The sequence below is a fragment of the Aspergillus aculeatinus genome (assembly GCF_003184765.1).
Source record: "Aspergillus aculeatinus CBS 121060 unplaced genomic scaffold BO66scaffold_3, whole genome shotgun sequence".
Classification (NCBI taxonomy): Eukaryota; Fungi; Ascomycota; class Eurotiomycetes; order Eurotiales; family Aspergillaceae; genus Aspergillus; species Aspergillus aculeatinus.
Window position 1 is genome coordinate 874,483 of NW_020291472.1, and position 20,365 is coordinate 894,847.

The following is a 20,365-nucleotide window of genomic DNA, read 5'->3' on the forward strand; positions in this document are numbered from 1 at the left end:
GGTATAAATAGAAGTATTTATAAAATAGTTCGAGATAATGAATAATCTAAATAAAAAAAATATAATTTTTATATAAATATATAATAATAATCTATTTTTTATAATCTAAAATTATTTTTTTATAATATATTATATCTATACTAATAAGAATATTTAATAGAAGATTTTTAACTAAAATAATATATATTTTAATATATATAAATATAAGACCAACCGACTCAGTATAATTTTTATATTTAAAAAAACAGATATTGAAAATAATATATTAAGTAGCTTAGTATATAAAACTAATTTTTCTAATTTAAAGTATATAAAAAATATTATATAATTTAAATCTAAATAAATAAATTAATATAGTATTACTAATAATTATTATACAGCTAATATTAATATAGATTTTAATATATTTAAATATAATATTAATATTAATTTTTATAATAGTAGATTTAAAAAATTATAAGACTTTATTTATTTTAATATCTATAACTTCTTAGTTATAGTAATTAAATATAATAATAGAGTCGTTATTAACAGTAAGTTTAATAGATTTAATATAAAGAAAAAATATAATATAATATTTTAAATAAATATAAAACTTATTTTTAAAAAATAATATTAAATTATAATTATTATAGAAAATAAAATATGCTTTATCGTCGACTTCTTAAAAGATATAAAAAGTAAAAAACAGATTATTAGAAATAGAAATAGTACCGGGGTTTTTAGTAAAGTTATTCTTAATATATTCAGCTATATAAATATTATTATACTTTTTATAATAAATATTATTTTTATTATAAGGATTATTATACTTAGAATCATTATTATATTAGTTATTACTATATTTATATAGATTATTTTTTATATATTAATATTTAGAATATTTATATTCAGAACTATATAAATAGTTAGAAAAACCAGCAGACGACCTTCTATTAGAAGAACTATATATATTAAAATTTATATATTATTTAAAAATAGAATTATTTATATTCTTAAATCAAATAAAATTAGTTATAGTAATATATATATTATAGTTATAATTAGAATAATTACTACCACCAGACCGAGTATTTTACTAGCTGTAATTTATATTTTAATAATTTTTATACTATTAATTCTAATTTTATTAACTATTATATTAATTTTTAGGTTAATAGTTATTTATATTTTAATTTAATAACTACAAGCTGTATTATATTTAATTATTTTAATTAAAAGTATATAAATATAACTGCTAATAAGACTATTATTAGTTGTTCAGTTGCTATAAGTTTAATTACTAGTTTAACTACTAATAGTTTTAGAATAAATAATTAGACGAATATTTTTAAAAATTATTAATATAATTCTTATAGTTATTATAAAAATTATAATTATTTAAATAATTAAATTGTTTTTAATTATAGGATTTTTAATTATTATAATTATAATTATATTTATTAATTATATAAATAAGATTTTTCTACTTTTATTATTAGTTATTAAGACTTTTTAAAAATTAATTAATAGATATTATTTTTACCAGCTTAATTAAAATAATATAAAAATAAATATTAATATAGTTTTATAAATAGAGTATTTAGTTATAAAAATCTTTTATATATATAGTATAGATATAATATATAATATTTTATATAAATTAACAAATTAATTTAGTATTTATATTATTAAAATTATAATATATATAGTTAAGCTTTAATAAAACAGCAGACAGACTAGAATAAAATTAATTTAAAAAATCTTTAATCTAACTATTTTTAAAAATAGCTTTAATAATTATTAATTTTTTAAGTTCGGATGTATTAAATATAAACTAGATTAAGATAGTTTTATTAAGATATATTTGAAAATTATTTTTAATAAGCTTATTATTATATTATTTAATAGTATTATAAATATAATTAATAAAGATATTAATATTCTTATAAAATATATTATAACTAATTTATTTAATAGATTTATTATTTTTTATATTTAGATAAAAGAAACTAACTTTTTTAGATTTTATATTCTTAATACATATAGTATATATATATATATTTAGATTTTTATTATTAGAGTTATTAGAGTTGTTATTTCGATTATATCGACCACCACAGGAATTATATAAAAGAAACAGTAGGGAAGAAGAATTATTATTACTAATAAGATATTTTTTAAAATAGTTTATATAACTGAGTAATTAAGCCAATATATCTTATATCTATGTCAATAGATTGATAGAAAAAGGATTTAATTGGTTATTATTTTAAGACTAACCGTGCAGAATAGGCGGAGTAGAAGACAGACTAGTACTACTAGGCAGACCAGCAGAGGCGGAGGCACTAATTATTTTTTTGGTTAGATAATACTTATAGTGCGAAAATAATAAATAATAAGATGTAAGAAACTTGATATTAGAGTTAATATCTAAAGAAATAAATATATTAATATTAAAATACAAGAAATTAAAATAGTTGAAAGATAGATTACTAGTGTATATATATTTGACTTATTAATTATATTAAAAGATTTAAGAATATTCGATGTTTTAAAAATTAAGTATAGACTGTTGACCAAATATTAGTTTAGAAAAGCAGGAACAACCAAGGTTAGGAAAGATATCAGACAGTAAAGCAGTAAATAAAGAATTTAATAATATGAATAATAGATTAGTAAGTCTAGGAAATAGTAGAGGACAAGTAGTAAATAGGATTGATTTTTTCGGATATTCAGTAGCTGGAAAGGCACCAGAAACGATGTGTTTTAAGATCTGAGGTATTTTGAATATATTAATATCTTAAAATATAAATATATTAACTTTCTAATATTTAGATATATTAATATTTTAATATTTAGATATCTTAATATTAATATTTATTAATTTAACCGATTTTTAAAATATAGAGAAGGCAGGGTCTTTTAAAGAGGTAATAAAACTCGAAGTAGATACTTTTAATAAAAATATAAAATTAGTTGAATAAGAATTTAATATAAATATAATATTATAAAATACTAATATTAATATAAAGATATTTATAAAGATTTAAGAATATATATAGTCTAATAAATATATTAGTTTAATAAAGTTATCTAAAAGTTTTTAGAAGTAAGAATTACAAAGTTAGACTATATAAGATTTAGAATTAAAAAGATATTTAGTATAATTAAAAAAATAGAAACATTTTTATATATAACTAACTTATTAAGATTTTAAAAAAAATATATATAATTTTTACAGATATCGAAGCAGGTATAATAAATATAATATAATAAATTTTAAAAAAATACTACTGTTAAGATATTTTTTAAAAAAATATAAATATTACTATTATAATAATTAACAATTTAATGCGCGAATTCGAAAAATATCTATACTACTAATAAATAAATATATAGACGGGCTACTAAATAAATGTCTTTAACAATTCCGACCGAATAGACGTGTTGCTTATGATGTAAAATAATAGGGTATATAATAAGAAGACTAAAATAAGTAGTAAAAAAGTATTAATAGAGATAATTAGAATAATAATCGGAATGTTGATTAATATGAAAGTGAGAAGTATAAAGAATATAAGATACCAATTCGGTAAGATTGATTTATATATAGATTGCGGAAAGCAAATCATAAGATAGGATAAAAGCTTAGCAATACAGGTAACCCACACAAATAAATACAGAAACAAATAATAGAATACAAAAACACAACCGGAAGAAAACCTCGAGATGTAGACACAGAAAGAATAGGAATTATCGACGCGAAAAGACCAGTAATCAACAAATAAAAAAAAACATAAGAATATAAAGATATAAAGAACAGTATATCCCTAAAGACATACTCTAAACCGTTTATAATGTTAAGACATACTACCAGATGTTATAAAAGTTGATATAACAAAGATTGATATAATTAATTAATATAAAGATAGTTATTAAGAAGAAAGTTCGGGAGGTCAAGCCAGCCGAAAAATATCCGCTAGGCGGAAACTAACGGCAGAATATCGACACCCACGAAATCCACCACACCCAGCCAGACTAAGAACCAGACACCACCCCGCCCCTTGACAATATTTTTAAAAATATATCGAAGACATATTTAAATAAATGCAGGACATACTACTATATCTAATCAATAATATGTTTAGTACAATTAATTGATAAAATTAGTTATAACAAAAATCATTAGAATTCCTAAAAAAAAATAATTCAACTGTTCTAAATTTTCACCGCTAGAGCGGTAAGTAAGACAGTCATATAAACAAACAGCAGAATATCAGTATAGCCGAACAAACAAATATAACAAATATGGTTTATTCTATATATTATAGTTTTAAAATCAATATATCAAACCAATATTAGAATGCCCTCGTCCCTGACAAAATATATGTTAGAATATAGATACTTGAAATTAATACTTAAGGATGACGAACATCTAGCTAAGATCTCCCATTATGTCTTCATCAACCCCGAAAGCAGCATGATCGATACTGCCCTTGCCGCCTCCCTTTCCTGTAACACCAGACCACCCCTGGCATCTTACAAGGACATCGATGTTCTCACGGCCTATCTTTAACTCATTGTTACATTCCCCGCAGTTGTGGCTCAAGAGCTCGAGTGCATGGCTTTTCCTCATTAGCCCAACCCTCATCCTGCTTCGACTGCAATAAGGCTGTATGGACTTAGGGAAACGCAACATGCTGAGAGATAGATCGCAAGGCCTTTGCAAGAGTCGTGCCCCTAGCACTCCAGACATTACAAGAAACGCAATCAAACTCTCGATCTTCGCTGATGAAACCAAGCCTGAAGACGCCGCTTTTGCTGCGATGTCTCTTGTTGTCAGAGCGGAGAAAACCCTGCAAAGTTTGAGTACAAGAAACATGTCATAGGCCTGGAAAAGCTGGCGAACAAGGCCAGAATTGAGATCCTGGTAACGTATCAGCGAAGTTCGCTAGTGTTAGATGTTGCCCATGCATCGACTCACAGCACACCAAACTGATTTTCCCAAATCCGCCTCCGTGCGCAATCTCTGCTCGTCCGACTTTTCAAAAGCATCTGCGAGGGAAAGATAGGGTCTTGCGACGGCTTGGTATATCTTCATAACATGCGAGGATATTATCTTTGGAGCAGTAACCAGCTAACTCAAGCGATTAGTGAAATTCGAATGAGGGTTTCACCCTGACCACGCTGCTAACTCACCTTGCCGTGTCTCAGTAAACCCACAAGCACCCACTTTTTGAATGCTTCAATCATGACTTTGCTCACTGAATTGACAACAGGGAAAGAGATCACAATACTCAACCAGTGCAAGGCCTTATCCCACTCTTTAAGTGTCATGTATATCATGGCACCGTAGAGATAATACTGCGCAATATCCTTGTGTGTCAGTCTGGCAGAGATGTCGGGTGCTTCTGCAATAAAATCGTTGGCATCGTGGTTTAAGGCTAGCATGTATCTGTTGTCACCCCGGGCAGGCTGCTCCAAGCTTGTATGACTACTGGATATGTGTTTATCAAGTACAGGCAATGCATAGCTGTAAGACTGCGATAGCAGGCACAGTCGGAGGAACCTTGGGTGCAACGAGGTGAATTCACACACGTTTTGATCAATTCGCATTATTGCGCCACTCAGCACGCAGACTGCTAATACTGGCTGTTGCATGTTAGATGCCTAAGACGGGTAAATGGATATTTAGAAGAGAAACTCGCCTTCGAGTCATCTTCTGCGGCATCTAGAATCATATTCACAAGTTGACGCCATTCATGGCCCGCAAAATGAACTTGAGGTCCTTTGAACTCTCTCAAAAACTGTACAGCTGGAGACCATAGTCGGCCACCGGGCTTTATGTCGTCTGGCAAAGCACTTCTTGTTCTGCTGCGTGCCAAGTCAATCTGATGGAGCAACACGAATAAGTAGGGTAAAGTGTGCTCGTGGGGACTCAGGTCCTTTGCAGAATTAGACTCCAGATCAGTACAGACTTTGATAGAGGCCGCATATGCCCGTCATCTTTCTGAGGAAGCGTATATCTTTGCTTACAGTCAAGACAGTCTCGCTGAGAAGGCTCTGACTTGATCGCCTAAGAATAGCGACCAATTCCTGGACCCGGTTTACATAGTCGGTTTCAGATAAGAGATTGGGAGAATGCAGATGGGATGATAAAGAGATAATTTGCTGAACAGACTCTGCCATGATTAGGCTATAGGATCGGGTTTGTTTTGATGCCTCGAGGAAGACTGAGTAACCTCTGCGCCCAAATGAGGGCTGGCTTTCAAGGTTTAAATGATTGACGCAATCTCATATGTATGGTGCAATAGAGGTAATGCCCAGAGTGATGGTTGAGGCGTCAAAATAGCATGAGCATGGGCTGGGTGAAGAAGGTAAATGATGTTCTCCACTAGCTAGAAGATGCTGCCGAGGTTGAACATGGGATTCGGCCGACGTGACCCACGGACGTTATGCTAAGGATGCCGCCTTTAGGATAAATAGGCCTGTAGTAAGATTGTATGCAGCTGGGTCAATTCAGAGTGTGAGATGTAATCTCGACATACGGAGTATGTTTTAATATTGTGTAATAAGTTCCAGTTGTGATCCAGGCGATCCGGCAGGGAGCATAACGCACCGCCTGGGACCCCACCAGACTACGGGCTTTTTGGTTAGCAGCATTATTTACAGGTTACGTACCTTGTATCTTTGTTAGCGTCCTAACCGTGACTCACTGACCGAAGTCTGGCAGAGGCTCGAACTGCACCCCGGATTTCGCGATCCAGACGGCTCACTTCGGGCTCTGAACCTCTATTGGTAAAACATTGAGCATCTTCACTTGTATTGTGGTCTATGATGTCCCTCACAAATTCCTCACCAGCCGAGATCGCGAAATCTGCGTCTATAGCCTCTCGTCTTTTAGCAACCCTATCTGGGGCCGAGAGGGATGACGCTCTGACAGCGCTCCACGAAGCCATTGCGAAAAGCCGGAATGATATTCTAGCAGCCAATTCGAGAGACGTCGCGGCTGCTGAGCGCGCAGTTGAAGCCGGCGTTCTCAACCAAAGTGTTCTCAAAAGGCTCGATCTGTCACGACCCGGGAAATTCGAAGATATGCTTCAGGGTATCTTGAGTGTCAGAGACTTGCAAGATCCAGGTATCAATTCCACCAAATCACTACGTGACCTCTCCCTTGCGATGTGATCAAAGAGCTGACGTGGCGAAGTCGGGAATGTGACCATGAGGACACTACTGGATGATGGCCTGACGCTCGAAAAAGTCAGCTGCCCCATTGGGGTGCTGCTAATCATCTTTGAGGCTCGCCCTGAGGTGATAGCCAACATCGCTGCCCTTTCTATAAAATCTGGCAATGCTGCTATTCTCAAAGGTATGTCTATTCTTCTTTTTTTTACAGAGATCGCCTGGGACTAATAGCGATCAAGGTGGCAAGGAATCTACTGAGTCTTTCATGGCAATATCCAAGGTGATTTCAGAGGCTATCGCACACACTCAGGTGCCAAAGGCTTCGATCCAGTTGGTTGAGACGCGAGAGGTTGTCTCTTCCCTTCTTGCTCAGAACACCTACATTGACCTGGTTATACCCAGGGGCTCCAAGGACCTTGTTCGTTTCGTACAGGACAACACCAAAATCCCTGTTCTGGGCCATGCAGACGGTCTTTGCTCCGCATACATACATCGCGACGCCGATCCCGATGTTGCTGTGAAGGTTATTGTAGACTCCAAGACCGACTACCCGGCAGCGTGCAACTCCCTAGAGACCTTACTCGTGCATGAAGATGTACTCCATACTATCTTTCCTGCTGTTGCTGAGGCGCTCTTAGCTAAAGGAGTATCACTCCGTTGTGATCCGTCTTCGAAAGAAGCGCTGTCGAGCAAGATTGTCGGTCAACAACATTCTTTGGTTTCGGACGCTGTCGAGTCTGATTACGAGACCGAGTTCTTGGACCTCATTCTGGCGGTGAAAACTATACCCAGCGACGATTCACCTGGGAAAAGCCTTGACGCAGCAATTGCCCATATCAACAGGCACTCGTCAAAACACACCGACATGATTGTCACGAGATCAAGAAGCACTGCCGAACGGTTTATGAATGGTGTTGATAGCGCCGGAGCTTTCTGGAATGCCTCGACGAGATTTGCAGATGGGATGCGTTATGGTTTTGGTACGGAGGTTGGAATCAGCACAAACAAGGTCCACTCGAGAGGCCCTGTTGGCTTAGATGGATTGACTATTTACAAGTATAAAGTTCGGGGGCAGGGCCACAGAGCTGCGGATTATTCCGGAACGGGCAGTGGAAAAAGCTGGAAGCATGAGGTGCTACCTTTGTGAGATGCTGTTACAAATTCTATCATTAAAATTGAACGTTTTAATCCATTTTCATTTTCGTGGCGTCCAAGCTTCTCTACCTGATTATTCATGATTAACAGATAGCCTGGCGCAGGAGACGAAGTAATCAGGCGCTAGCCATGGTTCAAGATCACGTGTTTGAGGTTGTGCTACATTCTCCTGCAGACCTGGGCAGCATCTACTTAACAAGGAAAGTACGAGTCTGACCCCTATTTTAAACCTTGAAACCACGAGACCTTCTCCGACCACGAGCACGCTCAAATTTGCGGCCCTTGCTGCGCACATATGGTTTCTGTAACGTATTAGCCCGGTCCAATCCACTGAATCGATATAACATGCCTTGTGGCTGTGAGGGCCGAAGCCAAAGTGTTTGACAGCCTCTCTGGCATTCTTGGGTCCGCGAAGCAGAAGAGTGTTGGCTCCAGTAGGGGCGCGCAGAGCAAGCTGATCGAGAGTAAGAGTCTCACCACCGGCCTTCTCAATCCTGGCGCGAGCAGTGGCAGTGAAGCGGAGAGCGGCAATCGAGAGCTTGGGGACGGTGAGAAGGCGGTTGTCGTCGGTCACGGTTCCGATCACAACAATTGTCTTGCCCTTGTGGGAGTCGGTAACGTTGGAGACAATGCGCGAGATAGAAACCGGGGGGCGGTTGATCCGGGACATGAAAAGGCGACGAAGCACGACCTTGTTGAAGTTTGATTCCGTGCGACCTGACATGGAGCAAATTTATCAGTCTTCATTTGTTGGATATTCTGATGGTCAGGAAGTGGTTGGTGTCATACGGGCGAGGAATCGATAGAGCTTCACCAAGACCTGCAAGTAAACGTTCTCGCTCTTGGGCGCCTTGCGGTGGGTGCCGCGCACATGGTGGCGATCCAAGTCGATACCTATACAGAATCAGTACTTGTTCGGTTCACATTTCAGCGATAGCAACGCCTATCGCAAGTTTCACGAAAATAAGATTTCAGCGGCCGACACCATGCACCGTCCGCAGCATTCAGAGACGTACCCATGGCTGCTGATTCTGATGGGACACCTGTAGGTTAGCTGGCTATCGCACCCGTAGGTAAAGTGAAGCTGCTCAGGATTTTAGTCTACGATTTTCAGATGGACGGTGTGTGCGGGTTGTGCCCTAGTCTAATCCGTAACAGGTCATACCTGATGCCTGGCTGCCTGGCGCCCCAGGCAGCGTCAGTGGATAACTTTATTCGGGCCCGTAGGTACGTGTACTTAAGTGTAATGCACAGCTCCGCCTCCACCTTGGCTCATGCCTTGTAATTAAAAATGTGTTCATGTAGTACTAGCTTGCTGTTAGACCCATAGTTTAGCTAATTTTATCTGCGTAGGAGTATTCCTGACGTTGATGTTATCTACGGATAGAAACCCTTATATTCTTAACTCTCTCTTCTGCACCTCAGGACATTATCAGACAGAGTACAATGTTGTATGTTAGAAAAATTACTCCCATCAATCAATAAGATCCTGCTCGTTCCAATAGGAGAATTTACAGGTTCTTATTCATTCACTGTGTTTATGTGGCATTGGTGATCTCTTTTCTTATGGGCTGAAGAAATTTGTCCACGCGCTGAGATGTACGGCGGTTGTATTCTCATATCTCGCCCATGCTAACAAGGAAGTCCCTTGTCAGCTCAAAGCTGAGCCAGCTGCTGGCCATACTTGGGGCCACTTTCAGGAGATTTGGAACGATTCCTTTGAATAGGCCTCGTATTCCTTCCTCGGCCATAATGACTTTCACAGCATCTACGACCGATGTGTATTTATATCCCATGCCCGACATTGTGTTAATCTGAAATCGTCGACGTAGAACATCACTATTACAACAGTGGTGAGTATGAGGCCGCCCGTGTGTGAAGATGACAGTAGTGTGTGGGTCTCTCACAATGGATAGGTGCAAGTCTGAGCCACTGCCCCGGAAACTGCCCCGGCTAATAATTTACGAACGGAACTGGGCGTTGTTTCGCCTTCCGGGGTGAGATAAGTGCGAACCGATTCATATGTCATGAAGTTTAGACCAACCTATAGCTGTCAGTCCACAGGCCAAGTTTATCAATTGTGATGTTAATGCGGTCCTTACATATGGGGCAACACCAGCCACTGTGGGGATTATACCCCGATACAATGCTACTATGCCACCTTCGTTCTTGTATATTAGGATCATGGTTGTAAGCATACCCGGCAATGGCTCCCCGGCTCCCCGCTGGCCGAGTGCTGCAAACGAGGCTGACTGGATAGAAAGCCGAGTTCTGACTATGTCTAGAGGATAGGTCACCGTCACGGATGTAACCCCTGCAGCAGCTCCGCATATGAGCCGCCGGATAGGGGACAAGTCTGTATTGGGAGAAGGCTCTGCGAACTATAGGTGATCGAGTCAAGTAAAGTCAGCCTTGTACTAGGCTTCACATGAGAATGATCAGGGGAATGTGGCGACTAAGTCCGGGGCTTTGGACATCCAGCGCTGAACTCACTGACTTTCTTGTAGAAATTATAGCTTCCGAATTGGACCGCGGAGTACGGCACAATGCGGATGCAGTTAGTCCCGTTTCCCCGCAGATAGCCCTTCCAGCCTTCTTCCTTGCCTATTTTCACCAGCGCTTTCCATATTGAAAGTTTATATTCATTTCGCCCAACACTTTGAATTTGTAGAAGGATCTTGAGACGTTCAAGTGGCGAGACAATGGTCCTAGATACGGCCCCGGCCACGCCGCCGGCGACGAAAGCTGCGGCAACAGGTTCGGAAATCCTCCACTTGATCCTATTACTCAGAGTAGGCGCCTGTACAGGAAAGTTGTCCTGAGGTGTAAGTGCGCTGACTGTCTATTACATGCCGGCGGTCATACCTGGAAAGTGCTGGACTTTTGCATCTTGGGCACTTCGGACAACGCAATTTGATCTTCGCCCTCGACAGATGAGACTGCGTCTCGGTGATTCAAGCTCATCGTCTTATCAATATGCGGCCTCCGGGCTGAATTATATGCATTCGTGGGAAGGCTGCAGTAGAAGATAGCACACAGGAATAGAGGGAGGTGTATCCGCCTTGCTTTGTGGAGCGTTTGCGATAATGCTATAATATAAAGTGGACGTGTGATAGAGGTGCCTTGACGAGCTCATTCGGTCATTCCATATGGAAACGAAGGCAAAACAGTGTAGAGAGCATGAATGTCAGTGGTAGGAGCGCAGTAGCTTTGGGATGAGATGACAACTGTGCCCGGCACTACACCACATTAGGGTCAAGAGGCCCGCGGCGCCAACTACACATGCTATAAGCAGTTGGTGCTAAAACAAGTCTAGTCAGTGGAGGGCTAAATCAACGGGCAGGATGGTAAACGCGGTCAGGTGCCAAGAGTATTGATGAGAAGTGTCAACGGAAGTGTAATGCTTTACGGGAAATCATACTTATTGCTCCACCAACCGACCCGAATGCATACGGAGAAGTCAATGCAATGCAAATACTTATCGCTTGGCAACCCCCACCCGGCTAAAGCCAGGTCGGCTCCGTAACGGCTATTGACGGCGGCTGTAGTTCTAATATTACTGCAACTAAACCGTATATAATAGGCAGTAAGACTTCTAAGACCTTTAGACACTATATGATTATGCTCTAATACAGAATAAGATACAGTGGGAGGAAAAGAGTTTGCAGCCCCCCTGTTTGGCTTATGTAATGCGCTAGCTATCACCGCCTTCTTTATTTTGTCCACCGTACATTCAGCAAAGGGAATAATTGGCTTCTATAAGAGTTCTGCTGGCAGATTCACGGATACACTATATCTAAAAAGGCTAGCGGACGAACTATTGCAAGGGGGGGGGACTGTACTCTAATAACATGATCAGTAAACAAGTCGGCTATCTAAGCAAGTTAGTCCCTGTATTAACCATTCCTATACTATTAAACCTGTTTTGTGCAGATGTTAATTTCTCTACTAGAAATATCTCCACTGCAGAACTTAGTAAAACAAAAAAAGACTGGTTTTATATGTAAAACTACTTATAGAATTTGAATTTGGTTGATTTGTAATGCTATGGTATTGCTATATGTGAGGATTATGTAAGGGCCCAAACCAGCCCTTCCAACCTTTGCAGTTATCGCGAAGAAAAGTCTATATAGCAGGTCTTAGACTATAATTATATAATGGTTAAGCAAGCCGGCTGCACTATTTATAAAAATAATAATAATACTATAAATAAATAAATTAGTAATAATATTTTAAAATAATCTATTAATTTTTTAGATTTTATAAGAATTATTTATTTATTATATTATTTTATTATTTTAGTTTTTATAATCTTATTATTTATATTCTATAAAATAGCTTATTAAATAATAACTAGATATAATATATAAAGCTAAATAAAAAATAATTTTTTAATCTTATTATAAAAGATTTTATATCAACTATGAAAAATAGATTTTCTGTAATAAAAGAAATATAAATATTAATCTAAAAATTTTATAAATATTTATATTTATTTAAATAGATTATAAGATTATAAAACTAATTAAAAATCAATAATATAAAAAATTAACTATAAAATTTTTTAATAACTCTAACTTCAACTTTATAGAATTAAAAAATTTGATATATTATCTATAATTATATTATTTATTATAAATCTATTATATATTAGAAATTGATTATAGAAATCAACTATTAGAATAAAAACTAAAAAAGTATATATTATAGTAGTATATCTTAACTATATATTAAATAATTTATAATAGAAGAAGACAGCTGAACTATATTATAAAAAAATAAACAGATTTCTATTATAGTGGATTCAGTAGTATTAATAGTTCTGCTATTAGTTTCCGTCTATTAGATATCTTTTAGTAACTTTAACCTCCCGAACTTTCCTTTTTCTTAATAATCTTTATACTAATTAATCTTATTATATCTTTATTTAATCAATTAGTATTATTATATCTAATAGTATATCTTCGGCTATAAATAGTCTAGGAAATTATTCTAAAAATAAACTGTTTATTTTATATTTTTAAGTTTTTTCTTTCTATTTTTAATTACTGTATAACTGTGTTAATTACTTTTATTTTTTTATTTATATATTGAGGTTTCTTCCAATTGTATTTTTATATTCTGTTATTTATTTCTGTGTTTATTTATAGATTATTTATCTTGCTAAATTCTTCTTTTAATTCTCAATTTGCTTACCTGATTCTATATATAAATCAATTCTACTAAATTAATATTTTATATTTTATATATTTTTATTTTTTATACTAATTATTCTTTTTTATACTGTAAATGTTTTTTATTTATTTATATATTTTTATATTATAAGGGCGACCCTGTGTACCTTGCCTATTTTCTAAACCCAGCCTGTCAGAGTGTCAGACTGGAAGGTCACCTGGGTATAAAGCCCTAAGCCCTAGACTGTTTAATTTAGTTATCTAAATAAGAACTATTATTCCAGTCTGTTTGATTTATTCTATTTTTATTTTATTTATTTTACTCTTATATTCTTACTTCTGTTTATAAAATGTCAGACTGGAAGGTCACCTGGGTGTCAAAACCCTAAGCCCTAGCCTTCTTAATTCAGTTATCCGAATAAGGGCTATTATTCTAGCCTGCTTTATTTATTCTATTCCTGCATTCTTACCCCTGTTTATTAAATATTTATAGTTTTCTATTTAAAAAATTAGTAAATAAAAAAAATAGTTGTAACGGTGGTCACGATACAGAGGAGGATGATTGTTGTATTATTACTAATCACTAGCTATACTAAATACAAGTATAACTATTCTATTAGCGGTATATTAAATAGTAATATTCTACTATTTTTTATAATATCCCCAGCATTACCTGTTATAGTATCTTTTTCTAAATATAGCGGCATCCTTGTTATCTTTATTTACAGCGGCTTTTAATAAAAAAGTATATAGACTGAATAGCTTTATTCTAACTTATTAGTTAATTATCTAGCTAGTTTAAAATAGTCTTATATTTTATAATTCGGGCTGTTTTAATAGTCTCAGATCTTTCGGTAATAGTATTATTGCGGTCGGTTGTTAAAATATTGTAGTTGGCGAGAAACTAATTATATTAAGTAGTAAGTTTATTATATTCGGCTGTTAAAGCATTGCGCTCAGCAATAGTATTATTATAAACAGTTGTTAAAATATTATAGTTATTTTATTTTATTTTTAAAACTCTGCAAATCCTTCTATAATTATTTATTTATTTATTATATTCGGCGGTAAAAACTGTAATATTACTAAGCAGTTAGTTGTACTCTAAAATAATATACTTTAAAATCTTCGATTCTTTAATAAGATCAACTTTTAATATTTTAATTTTAGACTTGGCCTGTTTACGATCGCGCAAAGTATTTATTTTTATAATATTAATTTTATTAAGAAGATTTTTAATAACTAGATTAGTATTACTAGCAGCTGTAGTATCGGTATTTATAGTATTAGTATTTATAGTATTTTTTACAGTAGTAAGCTTTTTTATTAATTTATTATTCTTATAAAACAGCTTTATCTTCTTCTGGCTTTCTTTATTAAGATCGAGTCTTAAACATCTAGTTTCTTCTTGTATAACTGCGAGTTTGTTGCCGGCGCTGTCTGTATTAATTATAGTAGTAGATATAGATAATTTATTTTTAATAGTATTAAATATAGATAATTTGTTTATATTAGATATATTATTTTTAGCTTTACTACCCTTTTTTAGAGCCTAAATCTATATTTAAAAATTGTTAATTATATCCTCGAGATTATTAACTTTAGTATTATATTTTTTATAAAAATTCTAGTAATAGGTATTTTTTTTCGATTTTAAGCTGTATTATTATAGTCTGTATTACAATAACCGCTCTAGCTGCGGATTTAAATATAATAGTTATAGTTATATTTTTTATATACAGATTTTTAATTTTAGTATATCCTACTTTAAGATATTTAACTATTTTCTGAAATTTATACAACCAGTAGTAGATACTATATATAACTTACAAACCGGCTGTAACACAGTATTTAATACTATAAAATTAGTGGCCGGTCGATAATTATCTAATATAAAAAATACTATATAAATTAATTAAAGAATTATTTATATAACCGGATTGTATACTACTGCTAGATATAATAATTTTATTTTTATTAAATATAATAGTAAAATATTCTTTTGAATACTTATTGTTATTCTTCTTATTATAGTCTTCGATAATCTTATTAAGTTTGGTTTTAAGAAAATTCTTACTAGTATTAGTTAGTTAAAAAAAAATAAGAAAGTTGTACTTCTATTAGTACTAGTTCTTTTTCTATTATAATATTTTTTTAATAAAAAATTTAAATACTACAAGAGCTTTTTTCTAATACTGTTTAAAAATAGTAACTGCTATATAATACTTAACTAGATCTATTTTATTAGTATTCTTACTTACAAAATTCTCATACCAAATAATATTCTTAGTTGCGATTTTATCTGCTCCGGTAACTATGTGCTGAGGCTAATAACTATATTTTATATACAGATATATAAATTAAAATATATAGTTATAAAAAATACTATTATTAAATTTAATATTATTATTTTTTATAATACTAACAGAGATTGCAGGAACCGGAGGTTTCTTAAACTCGGGTATAAAAGAAGATAAAGATATATATTAGAAATTATTTAAAAAAATATAATATTTCTCAGGCAGAAGCTTAATAAATAAATTAATAATCTTAAAGTAGTTGAAGCCACTATTCTTATATAAATAATTAAAGATTTTTAAAATATTACAGCTCTAAGTTATTATATTTTTTTTACTATTTTATTAATTTTAAAAGGCGTTATATCGAGAAGCATTCGAATAAAAAAATTAATAATAAAATAAAGTTAGATTAAGTTTACTGAACAGAAAAAGATTTTTTTAAGAAAGACGAAGTTGCTTAAATATAAAAAATAAAATAGTTATAGAGAATAAGATAAATATAGGATTTTAAAAAATATAAAGTAAAATAAGTATAGAATACTATTATAAAACAGAAAGTAAATATTAATAAAAAAATAAATATTAATAGTAATATATTACTGGGCTATAAGCTGTCGGTTATAGTCTGTTATAAATTAATTAACTTTTTTTATATTTTTCTTTTTATATTCTTTAATTAAATTGTTAGTATTAATATTATAATTATAAATCTACTAACTTTTATTTAGTAAATAACTTTTCTAGTAAATTAAATATTCTGTATAGTATGGTCTTCTATTATATCTTATATATTATAAAGTAAGTATTCTATTAATCTTCTATTTATTAGTATTTTTATTAACAGTAGAAGGTTTCTTATAGCCATATCTAAATAAATTTTTAAATTTATTATTAGAATTTATATAAGAATTATTAATACTGATATCAGCTGTATTAATACTGTTATTCCGCAGAGCTGACTTAAATTATATAATTAATACTACTAGATAAATATAAAATATATCTAGTAATTTAAGTTTATATATTAACTATTCTACCTAATAAATAACTTTGTAAAATTCAGAAAACTGGTAACCAAGCTTTGTTAGTATTTCTAGATTAAAGAAAAGATTATATTCTTAATAAAAATATAAATAAATCTGATCGTTTTTTTTAAAGAATTTTAGCTAGTATTATTAATTATAATAGTACTTTATATAGATTACTATAAACTTAATTATTTTTTCTGTATCTAGTTATAAATCTTAAAAATCCTAATATTTCAGTTTCTATATTAATTTAAGTAAGTATTATAGTTAATATAGATTTATTCTAAATAACAACTTATATAATATTTATTCGGTTATAGTATGGATTAAGAAGTTTAGCAAGACTATAATTACAGATAATTAGTATAACCACAAAATATCTTTGGTAGTTAAGTAGTAAAGTATAATCTTAATAATTTAAATTATATATTTTAATTATCTATTTATTTAAGAATAATAAACTATAGTAAACAGTTAGTTAATACTTAGTTTTTTATACAGGCCTCTAATTATATCTGATATAAAGCAACGATTCCTATCGGAAATCATAATATATAGCATACCCTAATTATAGAATTAAGAATATATAAGTATTTTCTAGCTCTATTATACTACATTCTATTTAATATATCCTGGAATACAGCTAACTCTCTTTGTGAATTTATCAACTATAACAAGTAGCTAGTTATATCCGTTAATAAAAGAAAGATCGGTGATAAAATCTATTATAATTTAATAAAATAATATTAATAACAATACTATTAGTTAAAGATTACTAAAAGAACGATGTTATAATATTTAGTATAATAGATATTAGAAATAATATAATAAATATAGATATAGTACTTAACAACTTTTATAAATAATAAGATCTTCTAAAGAGTTAAGATATTTTTTAAAATCTTAGTAGTTCTAATTATTATATACTATTTTAAAAATTTCTTTTATTAAAAACCTAGGAATATATAACCACGGGTTATTTAGGATTTTATTATTTTAATTAATAGAATTGCTGTTGTTATTATTAATATAAATAATAATATTATTATTAATATTCTTATTATTAGTATAGGATTATTAGTTATAAACTACTTTATGATTATAAAATACTAAAACAGATATTATTAGTTATCGCAGATATATAATAGACTTTATTATATATAATAAACCGTTATCTTCGATATAAAAAAGCGCTGCTAGAACTAGAATATTATTTATAGTACAAAAAATACTTAAAATTTGTATAGTATAAGGATTGGAAGTATAACCTATATAAATACAGTCTTTAAATTTATTAGAAAAATAAAGCATATTTATATATTCTATAGAAAAGATATTTAAATTATTATAATAATTAAGGCTGATATTATATAGTCGGGGTGTATTATCTATATAAAATAATTTTAATAAAATATTAGCAATTGTATTTATTATATCCAGTCGATAAAAAATATATAGTCGAAGATATTATATAAATTAAAAAGCCTTAACTAATCGCAAATTAAGTTTATTAACGTCGACTATAGTATACAGAGAACTTTATAAAAAAAGATTAATAGTAATTAAATAATTAATAAAAACTATTAGTAGTTAAATAATACTTTTAATTATATATTATATTTTATATAGTCTTTATATAAAATATAGGATTTTAAGTTCGGTAATCTAATAATTCCTCTTAGCTAGTTATAATAATCTAAACAGGAATAGAATTAATTAAATCTTTATTTATAATAGTAAAATAAATTTATTAGAAATAATATAATCGGATGTATAATATACTATAATAGAAAGACCAGCTTTAGATATATTAAAATTAATAAAAAAATAAGATTAGAATTAAAATAAATAAGGTTTTGCGAATTAATAAGTTTTTTTTATAGTCTTTTAAAAATATTTTACTCTTCTAAGATAGAATCTAATATTATTTTTATTATAAATATTTTATACTGTTAGCTTTTTACTAGCCTTTTTTTAAGCAAGTCTGTTTTTTATTATTATAGAAAATCTGTAATTTAAATAAATTATTTTATTTAATATTAATAGTACTTTATAAGTCCCAGATAATACTCCAGCTGTACTAGTATCCGGAAAAATTTAAAAGTCTTAATAGCTTTAATTTTTACTTTAAGAATAACTAATCCGAGGATATTAATTTTTAAACTAAGAAGTTTAGCAGAAAAAAAGACTATAAAAACTTTTAAAAACTCTAGTTTTATATTTAATATTATAAAATAACTAAATATAAAATTAAAATATTATAAATACTTTTTAAACTTATCGGATCTAATTATAATATTATTAATATATATATAATAGAATTCTATAAAATTCTTTAGACTAATATCCATCTAATGCTAAATATATAAAATACTATTTTTAAAATTTATAATAGTAATATTAAATATTTCTTATTCTCTATAAATAATAACAGTAAGTTTCTTTTAGTAGTCTTAATAAACTTCCTATTAATAAAAGAACTTAGCGGTATTAACTACTATAATAAAATAATATTTTCAGACTAGATTAATAATATTTTTTTATTATAGAATAAGATATCTATTCAGTATTATCTCTATATTTACTCCGCAAAGATCGATGATAATATATTTTTTTATTTATACTTTTTCTTTACTATATTATAAATATTATGCTAAAAGACGAAGACTAGATAAATAAAAAAGATATATAAGATTATATATTTTAGCTTATTTTAGTTTTAGAATTTATTAAATATTTTATTAATAATATAATAGTTATTAGGGTTTATATAATAAATACAAGTTTTTAAAGCTTAATATTCCTAATCTTTTTTTATAAATATCTTTATCTACTATAATTTCGGAATTTTTATTATACTAATATTAGAGCCGTCGACATTTATTTAAATATTATATTTTAATATAATATATTATAACAGATAGTATTATAATATAAACTAATTTTTACTGTTATATAATATTATACTATTATTTATTATAAAAGTTTCTTCGGCTGTTGGTAGTTTATCGCCAGCAGCTATTATATAGGTATTATTACTTATTATAATATAGGCTTTTATAAGATTATAACTAATATATTACTAATACTATATATTATTATTAAATAGTTCGACTTTTTCGGTCTTAGTTTTAGTAATAAGTTTTGGATAGTTTTCTACGCGGTATACCAAGCTATAATAGTTAAGTATAACTGTTTCTAAATAAGTATAATACTAAATATATCTAGCTTTGCTATATAAATTATAGGTTTCGATAAAGAATAGATTATAGTTAACTAAGTATATAAAAAGCTGAATATTACCGGTTCGAGCAGTCGTCGGATCAAAAAAATAGTTATTTAAAGCAGATCAAAATAATATTAATTTAATAGATATATAAATCCTAAAGTAGAAAGATATATTAATCTGCCGCTCGGTATATATTAGACGAAAATAAAAATATTAAATAATATTAGTTGATTTAATAATAAATATAAAGTTATTATAAACTTTAATAACTTAAAAATTATATTCTATATATATATAATCTTATTATCTACC

At 30.5% G+C, this 20,365-nt stretch overlaps 4 protein-coding genes across 4 annotated transcripts; 1 reads left to right on the forward strand and 3 right to left on the reverse strand.

The window, feature by feature from the left end:
- Positions 1–4,355: 4,355 nt before the first annotated feature.
- Positions 4,356–6,564, reverse strand: BO66DRAFT_340642 (putative COP9 subunit 3). Its single transcript, XM_025644412.1, has 5 exons — positions 6,019–6,564; positions 5,691–5,927; positions 5,182–5,634; positions 4,967–5,119; positions 4,356–4,909 (listed from the first exon to the last, which is right to left on the reverse strand). The coding sequence occupies exons 1-5, from the start codon at positions 6,169–6,171 to the stop codon at positions 4,418–4,420; spliced, it is 1,488 nt and encodes a 495-aa protein (XP_025508504.1). The 5' UTR covers positions 6,172–6,564; the 3' UTR covers positions 4,356–4,417.
- BO66DRAFT_113649 (glutamate-5-semialdehyde dehydrogenase) lies at positions 6,468–8,355 on the forward strand. The gene is made up of 4 exons (XM_025641844.1): positions 6,468–6,654; positions 6,708–7,120; positions 7,190–7,351; positions 7,407–8,355. The coding sequence occupies exons 2-4, from the start codon at positions 6,817–6,819 to the stop codon at positions 8,312–8,314; spliced, it is 1,374 nt and encodes a 457-aa protein (XP_025508505.1). The 5' UTR covers positions 6,468–6,654; positions 6,708–6,816; the 3' UTR covers positions 8,315–8,355.
- BO66DRAFT_417377 (60S ribosomal protein eL18) lies at positions 8,311–9,342 on the reverse strand (the record flags this gene model as incomplete). Its single annotated transcript, XM_025649673.1, has 4 exons — positions 8,311–8,624; positions 8,672–9,039; positions 9,112–9,216; positions 9,339–9,342. 4 exons carry the CDS (start codon positions 9,340–9,342, stop codon positions 8,547–8,549), a joined length of 555 nt encoding a protein of 184 aa, XP_025508506.1. The 3' UTR covers positions 8,311–8,546.
- A 261-nt stretch (positions 9,343–9,603) lies between these two features.
- On the reverse strand, positions 9,604–11,706 carry BO66DRAFT_388156 (putative mitochondrial carrier protein). Its single transcript, XM_025646483.1, has 5 exons — positions 11,188–11,706; positions 10,820–11,122; positions 10,425–10,703; positions 10,230–10,366; positions 9,604–10,161 (listed from the first exon to the last, which is right to left on the reverse strand). Exons 1-5 carry the CDS (start codon positions 11,284–11,286, stop codon positions 9,939–9,941), a joined length of 1,041 nt encoding a protein of 346 aa, XP_025508507.1. The 5' UTR covers positions 11,287–11,706; the 3' UTR covers positions 9,604–9,938.
- Between the last annotated feature and the right edge of the window lie 8,659 nt (positions 11,707–20,365).

Bases quoted from the DNA above. Each gene is read 5' to 3' on its own strand.
- BO66DRAFT_340642 (XM_025644412.1), bottom strand. From the start codon at position 6,171: ATGGCAGAGTCTGTTCAGCAAATTATCTCTTTATCATCCCATCTGCAT. The intron at 5,928-6,018 runs GTAAGCAAAGAT...AATTCTGCAAAG, and splicing joins TCAGCGAGACTGTCTTGACT to GACCTGAGTCCCCACGAGCA. The intron at 4,910-4,966 runs GTGAGTCGATGC...ATACGTTACCAG, and splicing joins GAAAATCAGTTTGGTGTGCT to GATCTCAATTCTGGCCTTGT.
- BO66DRAFT_113649 (XM_025641844.1), top strand. From the start codon at position 6,817: ATGATGTCCCTCACAAATTCCTCACCAGCCGAGATCGCGAAATCTGCG. The intron at 7,121-7,189 runs GTATCAATTCCA...GACGTGGCGAAG, and splicing joins CAGAGACTTGCAAGATCCAG to TCGGGAATGTGACCATGAGG. The intron at 7,352-7,406 runs GTATGTCTATTC...ATAGCGATCAAG, and splicing joins CAATGCTGCTATTCTCAAAG to GTGGCAAGGAATCTACTGAG.
- BO66DRAFT_388156 (XM_025646483.1), bottom strand. From the start codon at position 11,286: ATGAGCTTGAATCACCGAGACGCAGTCTCATCTGTCGAGGGCGAAGAT. The intron at 11,123-11,187 runs GTATGACCGCCG...TTTCCTGTACAG, and splicing joins AAAAGTCCAGCACTTTCCAG to GCGCCTACTCTGAGTAATAG. The intron at 10,162-10,229 runs GTGAGAGACCCA...CTGTTGTAATAG, and splicing joins CAGACTTGCACCTATCCATT to TGATGTTCTACGTCGACGAT.